This window comes from Pyxicephalus adspersus, chromosome 2, assembly GCF_032062135.1.
Source record: "Pyxicephalus adspersus chromosome 2, UCB_Pads_2.0, whole genome shotgun sequence".
NCBI classification, from domain to species: domain Eukaryota; kingdom Metazoa; phylum Chordata; class Amphibia; order Anura; family Pyxicephalidae; genus Pyxicephalus; species Pyxicephalus adspersus.
In genome coordinates, this window is record NC_092859.1 from 37,147,888 (window position 1) to 37,158,999 (window position 11,112).

At 37.1% G+C, this 11,112-nt stretch overlaps 1 protein-coding gene across 1 annotated transcript in view; it reads right to left on the reverse strand.

The window, feature by feature from the left end:
- Nucleotides 1-8,754, reverse strand: part of FAT2 (FAT atypical cadherin 2) — a 46,482-nt gene extending 37,728 nt beyond the window's left edge. Inside the window, exons 1-2 of the mRNA XM_072400447.1 lie at nucleotides 5,484-8,754; nucleotides 3,694-4,008 (exon numbers count right to left, since the gene is read on the reverse strand). Of these exons, the coding sequence (XP_072256548.1) occupies nucleotides 3,694-4,008; nucleotides 5,484-8,745 (3,577 nt within the window). The 5' untranslated portion in view covers nucleotides 8,746-8,754. The remainder of the gene's footprint in view (nucleotides 1-3,693; nucleotides 4,009-5,483) is intronic.
- Between the last annotated feature and the right edge of the window lie 2,358 nt (nucleotides 8,755-11,112).

Below are 11,112 nucleotides of genomic sequence, written 5' to 3' on the forward strand. Positions count from 1 at the left end.
GAAAAATAAAGATACAATTGGCAAATGTAAAGTTTGAGCTAACAGATATGTGCCTGTAGAGTAATGTTAAAAAGTAAAAGTGGCTCATGTGCTGAGCTCGGTTGCAAACTCTGTTACTGAATCACACAGTAGCTCTATCATACAAGACCTTAACTTGGCTAGTTGTTCATGAAATGTTTAGCTTGGGCAAGCAAAACTTCCAGGTGTTTTACCAGAAGTGTGCAATACTGTTAAATGTCTTTGATCCATTTGTGGTCTGGTTTACCTGCAGGAGAGAATGTCCTACCCTGTGTTAAACAAGTCAAAAGTTTACAATGGCCCGTGCAGCTGCAGCTGTTCAGAGCACCGAGGAATGCAAAATCATTACAGCCTTTTCAACAACACCGCATTAATACATCAATTTCAATGTAGCGAGTTCCAGTATAGATTTAAAACTAGTTCAACAAAGTATGAGGGATAAAAAAGGAATAATTAAAGCTGCCGTACAGGAAAGCAAAATACAAAATGTGATATATATACTGTATACTATTTTTATAGGCCAAAAGATTGGTAATTCAGTTCTGTGGTACAGACACCTCTGTAATACATAATAACCAGATGTGGCCTTAAAGTGTAATATATAAACAGAAAATCTATTTCTCAGTGTGTCAGGCCTATATACAGATTTCTTATAAAAAATAATTTTGTAAGTCTGTGGCAAATTTGCATATGAGGTAATCAACTTGCTGTTACAAGCTAAAGGCGACTTTGCTGTTACAAGCTAAAGGCGACTTGCAAAAAGCAGAAGCATTGTCTGGCTTAGCATATAGCCCATGGCACAAAAAAAAACAAAAAACACTTTTTTATTGCATAGATGGTATCTTGAGAAACTTAGGATATTAGCTACATACATTCACAAGGTTTTAAATAAGAGATAGGACTCCCAAATGATATAGAGCTAGGTGTTTCTTATGATGGGCAGATAAAACAACACAAAAAATTTTTAGGTGAAACTAGGTAAACATTGTTTAACTAGTACTTTACAGATAAGCAACGGGAACCAACTAATAGAAAAACCACAACTTTATGCAGACTGGTATTAATTCATCCATCAATAAAGATCTTTTTGTTAAAAAATAAACACTACTCCCTTATGTATAAAAGAATTCATACTAGTAAAAGAAAAGATGCTGTTCAATGTGCTACAGTTCACAGGGTGCAAGCTGATAAAGGGGAGGACAGGGTAACCAATAAAAAAGCTCATCTGGTTTACTGTCCTATCACAGGCTGGGGGAAGGACAAGACCTATAAGTATTACTTAAGGGCAGCAGATTAAAGTTAGTTTTCCTTTGCCCCAATAGAAAACTGCTGTGTTGTAGAGCGTTGTAACCCTAACAAGTGGATGGATAGAAATACAAACCCCTAGGTAAAACAGATCCCTTATTTGTGAATTTAACTGTTTGCCTAGAGTAGTTTTTCTTGACTTTTTAACATGGAAACCCCCTGGAAATTTAGGTCTTCAAAGAGCCCCTGCTATAATTACTATATTCATAACTCACGGTATATTAGTGTGGTGGTCAGTAAGAACAATGGCCCTGATTTATTAAGCTCTCCAAGGCTGGAGAGGATACACTTTCATCAGGGAAGCTGGGTGATCCAGCAAACCTGGAATGATTTCTTCAAAGTTAGTTGCTATTTGTTTGGAAATGTTATTACTCGTGGACCAGACCCATTTCAGGTTTTCTATATCATACAGCTTCACAGATGAAAGTGTATCCTCTCCAGCCTTGGAGAGCTTTAATAAATCAGGCCCAATGCCTCCATTATTGCTGGTCACTGGGAAGAATGTCAGCCTTACAGATAGCCACTGGTGTCACCTAAACTGACCTGAGAGTCACAAACAGCTCATTTCTGAAGGAACCCCTAGGAACCTATGGAAGGCCCCTGGTTGAGAAACGCTGGTCTACAGTTTAGGTTTATTAAGGCTTGTAATCAAAATCCAAACTACTTTAATAATTGGGGAAATGTTGCATTATTAAATTGCATAACTGTTTTGAATAACTCTTTTCTTTTTCTCTGTTTCTGCAAAATATCAAGTTCAACAGCTCAAGTCAAAATTTACAAACACAAGGTAATGGTCATTAGGAGTATTTAAAGCTTTAGAAGATATTTTTTTTCAAATTAAACAAATTGATCCTAAAACATTATTTACAGTAGCAACAATCAGAAGCCAGATAAAGAAGAGTAGACAAATATTTTGCTTATATGAACTTTACCTAAATATTTACCCATGCAATGATAATAGAATTCATAGCACCTTCTCAAATCTATCAGTGAAAGCTCCTCATTATACCTATATAAGCTATTTATTTTATGCACGTAATAAACACAACACTGACTGTACAACTAGCACCTGTTGTCACAAGCCCTACATTCAATTTCCCAGAATGAAAAGAGCTGTATCTTGAGAACGTTAAGGCCTTAGATGCATTTTTAAAGACAGCTTTTGTCTGGCCATAATGCACTCATGAAAAAAAGATTGCAAGTGATCAAACAGTAATTTAGGGTGAACGTGTTAGCACGTTAGACAAACATTTTTAGCAATGTCACTCTGCTAATACACATAGGATCAGAGGGGGATCAGTGTGTGGATTGGGGAGTGGCTATGTGGAGGAGTGAGATTAGTGAGAGAGACTTTTAATGTTTAAGATTCATGAAGAATCTATTTTTATCAAAATCTATTCCGACAAATAGAATAGAGGTGAGGTGAACCGGTTATTCAAGTTTATGAAAGGGTCAGTTAAAATTATATTTCAGATTTCGGTATTTGCTGGAGAATTAACCAACTTGTAAGAAACTCTCTTAGTAAGATCTCTGCTTTCCAAATGCAACTTACCTGGGCCCTTTAGAGGGGGCTCCTCTCTCCCTGTTTGATTTTTGAGCTTATCTTATCAACAATTGATTAAGGTGAATGCCAGGTGGATTTAAAATTATTGACATAAACTTTGATGTATAGAGCTCTTTGTCTATACCTAAAATATTACATTTCTGGTTTTGCTTCCCCATGATAAAGTTTCTGATGGCTTTCAATCACATAAATAATTCTCATAGATAATCAGATAATTAAAAGATATAATTTTAAATGACATAATCCAGGGGTAATGTGCCTGTACTAAGAATAAACTATAGCTGTTATTTGCATAGGTCCTTTGCAGAGGATGCAGCAAACAAGCAAAATATTTAAAGTCAAGCAAACATTTCAATGTACTATATAATTTGGCCTGGTAAACAAAGGCGTTTAGTATGTTAGTACTGAAGTAGTTAGTAACAAATGAAAAATCTAGTGCAGAATAACATCTAGATCAGTGTTTCTTGACCCTTTTACATCCTTGAAATAACTTTCAGGTCTTCAGGGAACTGGTTCCATAATTACTATATCCACAGCTCATAGTACATCAGCATGGTGGTCAGTAGAAAGAATACTTCTAGCATTGATGGGCAGTGGGAAAAATGCAACCTTAACATAAAGCCAAAAAGATCATTGGTATTGGTTACACAAAAGTCACAAATTGTCACAAATGGCTCATTGTTCAGGTAACCCCTTGCAACCTCTGGAGGAACCTTAAGGTTCCATGATTAAACCCCAATGAACCTTGGTTGAGAAAAACTGATCTAGAAGCATTAATCAGTGTAGAAGTGTTTTGTTCATCTTACCTGTGTTCGGATTCAACTTGAACAGTGCTTGACTATTACCACTTATGAACTGGAAGGATAGTTTGCCGGCAGAAATGGAGTCAGCATCAGTGGCATCCAGTTGAAGGATTGAAACATTTGGTGGCGAGTTCTCATGTACAGAGGCATAGAACTCGGCCTTAGACAATTGAGGAATGTTATCATTGACATCAGCAACTTCAATATAGACTTCAGCAACAGAGAACAAAGGAATGGAGCCTAGGTCTGTGGCATGGATGGTCAACCAGTAATGTGGAACAGCTTCACGGTCTAGAGGTGCTTCTGTCCTGATTGACCCTGAGAAAAATGAAATGATTGCCAAGATTAACGAAAGATGATGATGCACTATTAAATTGTCCATTTTGTCATATACTGTGTAGCACTTCATATTTTCCACAGGTGATACAAAAAGACAACTACAAGAATTAAATGAAGGATTTGTGAGGTATTAAAGGAGCTTCTCAATATTTTAGGCTAATGGGTGGACCTCATTTTGTCATCTCTATTTATAGGAAATATTAGCAAGGACTTACTGACATTCTATAAGAGTACTTTATTGAGATTGGGATATGTATCATGCTTTTAGATGTTAAGGAAAGTAAACTCAATGTAAAGCTCTGTTTTATCTGTGTCCTCGAAGTTCACCTTATTTGTTTGTCCTGGTGACCATTGTCCCGTGGATTAAATGTGAGGAACATTAAACTGAAACAGCAATAGGAGGGAAATCCTTCCATTCAATCCTTATTATGGTGACAACTCTAAAGGTTGGAGATTTTCATTCATCTCATGATCTCCTCAATGGTTCACATACAGAAACAAAAAAGTAACTAGGGTTTTAATCGTTTTCTTGTCAAAACCCCACACTGCCCAAAATTTTAGGTTTATATTAAAGCCCACATTCAGTTATTATAAATTTGTCAGTACCTATATGTAAATGGACTTTATCCAGCCCAATTTCTGTAGATAGATTATTGGATAGGAAAGAGTACTGAGTTTTCAAAACCTAGTTTGTAAAGCTATTGCCTGGGTACCAGGAATATTAGTGTCTATTTAATTTTAGTTTCAAAGTTTAAGCTTTAGTGCAATTGATACAACAAATTAATTTAAATACAACACCCCATTGTGTGTTACTTCCCCACCTCTAAGATTGTAAGCTCTTCTGGGCAGGGTCCTCTCCTCCTCCTGTGTTACTATCTGTCATTTGCAACCACTATTTACTGTACAGTGCTCAATAATATGTTGATGCTATATAAATACTGGTAATAATAATGATAATAACCTTCATAAAGGACATAAAGGTGATTGTTAAACAAATGCAATTCTAACAGCAGGTAGATTAAATGTTTGCATAGAGATAGACGCAGCTCGAATATCAGTGACCAGGCCCACCGAGAGATAACTCAGGAAGCTGCACCAATTTTTGGGATGGGAGTGGATCAACACTTAATTTTCACTGTCTGCAAGATGAGAAACTGCTGAAGGCTATAGGTGGAGCTAGGTTGACATTGCTTAAGTAAGTATTTGTAGGCAGTTTAGGCTGTAAGTTACACACTGCTGCTTTGCAATATTGTTTTGTACAAACTACTTTAAAATTGCATTTTATTCAATATTCTGATATGTATCATGATCCTGTGCACATCATTGTTAGAGGTTTAAGTTTGTAATAACAGTGTACAATTATTATATTTGGTTCTTTTAGTCCCCACCTGAAATCATTAAATCAACCTGACAATATCAACTGTATTCATAGCAAACAAAAAAATATAACCTACCTGTCTCTTCATCTATACTGAAAACTGAGAGGTCTGTTCCATCCTTAATAGAATACCGTATTTCACCATCTTTTCCTTTGTCCTGGTCCTGAGCTGTGATTGAGAGCACAAGAGTTCCAGCAGGTGCATTTTCGGGTACGGTCCCATGAAAAACAAAAGATTTGAATAAAGGTGGATAGAGGTTTTCATTGACATCTAGAACAACCACCTCTACATGGCACACAGAAGAATGTCGGAATGAAGTTCCAGCATCAGATGCTCTTATGGACAGATTGTAAAATGACTTGGTCTCAAAGTCTACTTCTTTCTCTAATATCAGAGCCCCTGTTATTTTCTCAATACGGAATATTCCTTTTTCATCATTAATCAAAGAATAGGACACTTCTCCATTTGGGCCTGTATCAGGATCCTGAGCATCCAAAAAATATAAAACAGTTCCTACTGGAATGTCTTCTGCAATTTTTACATTACTGATTGCTGGTCGGCAATATGGTGCATTGTCGTTGACGTCTTCCAGAGTTATGGCAACGTCAGTGAAGGAAAAAAGTTGTTTGCCTTTTTTAGGTTGATCTCTGGCCTCTATTTTAAGTTTATATTTTGATAACAGCTCTCTGTCCAACATGCTCTTGACTGTCAAGTCACCTGTGACACTGTCAATTGTAAATGCATCTGTTGGAGTTAAGAGTGAATACCTTACCCTACCATTCTCTTCCTTGTCAATGTCATCTGCTCTCACTTTGAGAACGACACTACCTATCCTAGCATCCTCTCGTAGTAACACACAGTATCCTGATGGTGGAAATTTGGGTTCATTGTCATTTACATCCAAAATATTGACTGCTAAGATTTTCCAAGAGGACTTCTGAGGTGTTCCAAGGTCATAGACAGTGATATTAAGTATATACGAACTTACTGATTCATGATCTAAAGGTGAAGAGACAATTAAGTCCCCTGTCTCCATGTTAATATTAAAGCAGCCATCATCACTTCCTGAAGATATTGCGTAGACTAGTTTGCCATTGAAACCAGTATCCAAGTCAGTGGCAGACAGTTGTGCGATGGTAGAGTTGACTGGGATATCCTCAGCCACATCAATTGACACCGGAAAGTTGTCATCAAATTGAGGTGCATTCATATTTATTGGATGGGTGTTGAATGATGTTTCTTCCTCAAAGTTTTGAATCTGGGATTGTAACTTAAAGGAATTGATCATATTTTCTGTAATTTTGTTTAGAACTCCTGTCTCCTCACATTGTATCGATTTAGGTGAACCTTTGTTTAATATATTAATGTTGAACACAGTAGAATCAGCCTTATTTTCTCCATCACTAGCAGTGACAACCAAGGAATAGATGGAAGGTGAAGAAAATGAAGTATCGTGGAAGTCTCCTCTAACTGTAATATCTCCAGAAATAGAGTCTAGCTTGAATTTTTGTAGCTCATTCCCTGATAAAATAATATACTGTATAGTCTGAAGCTCGTCAATGTCCACTGCTGAGAGTTCAGCAACTTTCTCCCCAATAGCAATATCTCTAGGAATACTTATGTTGCAATTAATTTTTTCAAAAACAGGGACATTGTCATTCAAGTTGTTGAGTGTAAGAGTTACATATGTTTCAGATTGCCTTCGGAAAGGTGAACCTAGGTCTGATGCCCAGACTTTGAGGTTATATAACCTTTGATTTAGCTCATAGTCAAGAACTCTTTCATTCATAATAACCCCTGTATATTGGTCTATGATAAAGGGAGAGTTTTTTTGACCAACTAATTTATAGGTAACATTACCATTATCTCCCAGGTCTGCATCTGTGGCATGTACTTGTAAAATACTTGTTCCAACAGGGATATTCTCATTGAAGGTTCCTTCATATTTAGACAGAGGGAACAATGGGGAATGATTATTGCAGTCTAGGAGGTCAACGATAGCAGTTGTAGAGACCTGACCATCAAGTGCTGTTATTTCCAGATGGAATTGTGACTGATCTGTTACATCCATATGTTTCCTGGTTATAATCAAGCCATTGGTATTGATAATTCTAAACTTGTCAGAAAAAGTTTTCAAATAATATCCCCCTGATGGAACTGAGGGAATCATTTTGACAATACCTACGTGACTACCAGGAGGGGCACATTCACTAATTTGCATTTTATAAACATCCTGTTCAAATTTTGCCATAGCATACCTCCAAGGTGGAATGTAAATACTTTTAAGATTGGAATAAATTGGTGGATTGCTCTTGTCTTTAGCCTGAAGACTTAGGTTGAAGCCCTGGGAGTGTTTCATCCAGTTAATCTGTGCAGTAGATACCACTGTAAATTCATTTTTGCCCAGGTAAGATCTAAGTACCTTAAAATACCCATCTGGGTCTCCATCCACAATCTCCACAGAGTCAATGCTGCACAATGGGTCGGCCAAGTCCATAACTACAGTGGCATATAGGAGTCTTTCTGATGAATCTGCCATTGCTGTTGTTACGGAGGAGATGAAGGGAGGCTTTTTTGGAGCTGGTTTCACTGAGATTTCCAAAGAAGCCACATTTCCAAACCCATTACCCTCTGCAATTTTTCTCATGCGGTCAACTGCTAAAATTTCAAGATTGTACACAGATTTCTGGGTTGCATTAAGCTGACCAATTAACATGACTATACCACTTGTTGGATGGATGCAGAACAATGGGGATTTGGTATTTAGGGTGTAGTAAAACATAGCATTCTGGCCCTGGTCAGCATCTGTAGCAGTGATTTTTCCAATTACTGTTTTAAAAGGGGCATCTTCACTTATTGTAAACTTATATGATGTGGTTGAAAAGAGAGGTTTTAGATCATTCATGTCCAAAACTTGAATGACAACTTTAGTTTGTGCTTCATAATCCAAGGATTTCTCTGATGCATGAATGACCAGTTGGTAATTATCTTTTACCTCTCTGTTTAAAAGAGCTGTATTGCCACTTCGTATTCTTATTCTTAAAAAGCAGAAATCTCCAATGATTAGCTCCTCAGTTTTAAAGAGCCCGGTAGGGTCACCAGATGCAATCCGATACTTTAACGTCCATTGAGGGTCTTTTAAGTACACACCCATCTTTTCCCAGCTCACTATGTACGTTTTAGGAGCAGAATTTTCATAAACTGTTGCATAGTATACATTCTGAGTAAAGCTCAATGACAAAGAGTCTTCATTGTCTTGACTTTGTTGGCAAGTTGTGTAGTGCAGCAGCAGAAGAATGGCAATTGCCAGGACTTGCTGGCTGTTAAAGACAGCCATTGTTTGATGAATCCCTAGAAACAGAAAAAAAAGACATTTTAATCTTAACTGTATGAATTTTACGCAGCTAAATATACAATGAATACTTAGGATGATGATGGCTTGTAGTTACTGTTCTTTTCAAAAGTCAACCTCAAAATGAAAGCTCTTTTGTAACACATGGGCCAAGGCAATATCACATTTCTTCATTACTGGTAGGACAAAAAATGTTTACTGTTCCTTTATCACATCTAGCCCCCAATTGGGGTTAGTTTGCTTTCTCAATTGCAATACCTGGAATTTGTTCTTTGTTTTAAAGGGACTTTATCATCCACCCACAAAATTGCCCAAAGCAGTTTCCTGTAGCAGTAGAGGTAATTTACTAAGCTTTCCATTAGACTATTCAGCATTTGACACTTCCAGGAATGTCAGGAAGGCAGGAAACATGAGCCATGGCCAAGGTAAGTATAATACAGTGATTTTTTGGGGATGACAATTGCTTTTTGATGACAATCACAATTACTTTTAGGGATTCTTAGAGCAATTATGTTCAGGTAAGGTAAGGTTTTATTGTTGTGAAAATTATTATTTTGCCTGCTCCTTTCTGTATGCAAAACAATGACAAAACTGGATAGGTTGGTATCTATAAAGAGCAAAACACTCTTCATATTGCATTGAATAATAAAGCTGAAGGCTAGGAAATAGGATTCCTTGAACAGTGATGCTGACTAAGGGCATTATGTAATGAATCTCTATAATTTCCTAAATAAGAATAGTTTCAAGATGGAAAACTGATTTCATATCTTAAACCTTAATAAAGTCCTTCCCTATTTCATAATAATTAATAATATTTTATCACCTAATACAGGCTAAAAGTAAATTGCTGAAGACTCGGGGGTACTGTGATTAGGCCAGGAGATGTGCTAGATGTTTATAAAAGTCTACAGAAAGCAATGGATGCATGCTTTCCTCTGTCTTTTGGGTGAATAGACCATCAAAGCAAACTTCCTCTTCTTAGATAAACATGGGCATATTTACTCTTTCTTGTTCATTCCACATAAGTACATTCTATTCTCTATAAATATTACCTTATTTAGTTGCATTGAACTGCATAAATGTATTTAGGAAGAAGGATTCAGCCTCCTATGTCTCATTCTCTTGTTACACCTGTCTTATAATGTCACACTAGAAGATCTCTCTCTAGCACATATAACCATATTTCTTGATATCTAACAATGATGTTTAGTAACGATAAGGCTCCATCTCTAATTGGAAAAACTCCTGGTACAAAAGAACTTTATTGCCTAATTCCTTGCAGATTTAAACAAAACAAGGCACGTTAAAATTATGAGTTGTCAATCTTGTCTAAATGTTAAAAATGGATTCACTTCAAGGCACCCCACTTCTGCTTTTTACAGAGTTTGGATGATCACTCGATTTATTATTCCTTCATAGTACATCACTTTTTAGATTATTAATGCATGCAGATTTATAAGGTGGCACTGAATGTGGAGTTTGAAATGTGAATGTCCCAGTACCAATAAAACCAAAAAATGTCTGAAATGTATGAACCCTTTAACCTTCTATACAAAGGGGTTGAGCGAAGGCCTTGCTGAACAGCAACAGCTGTGTTACGAACACCGGGCTGGATTCTTTGCATGCTGCAGATCTTAAGATGATGCAGCCTTGGTTCAACAGGACATTGCAACCAAACTCTCTGCTTTTCCATCTCTGTAGAGACTGTAGAGTGACACAAACTCATACACTCAACATGCTTCCATTGAGGCCTATGAGTACCAATCTCAGGAGTTCCTTTTGTGTTTCAAAGAGCTTTACTTGTAGATCGTTTCACCTGGGACATCTATACCTCCTACCAAAACATTGGCCTTTTGTATTGAAGTGCCTTGGGATGCTCATGTGGTTTCACAGGTGCTTGCTTTTAGTAGGAACAATTGGCAATGAGACCCTGCTACTGCAGCTCCCAGGCTACTCAACCTAATTCAATTCAGAGACTTTGACCTGTATTACATGTCCTATGTTTCTACATTCTTTGTCAATGACCTATCTGGAGACCGATATTTCGATGTTCTTCTGGACTCTATGTCTACTTTCTGAACCCTGATAATTCAGTGGGCATGTTGATCTTCAGGGATATAAGTTCTTCATCTGGCTTCCAAAGGTCATGGCCCTAAAGTGCATCAACAGCTTGGGCATTAACATGTATGTTGCTAGGATTGTAAGTTCTGCATTAAAAGTAATTAGTCAGACTGTGGTGTAAAGCAGTTTCAAATGGCTACAAAAAAAGATCAGGGGATTGGTGGGAAAAAAATGTATTTGGACTCAAGAACTCTTTCTGCCATTTCCTTAGGCCCAAGATGGCAGTGCACA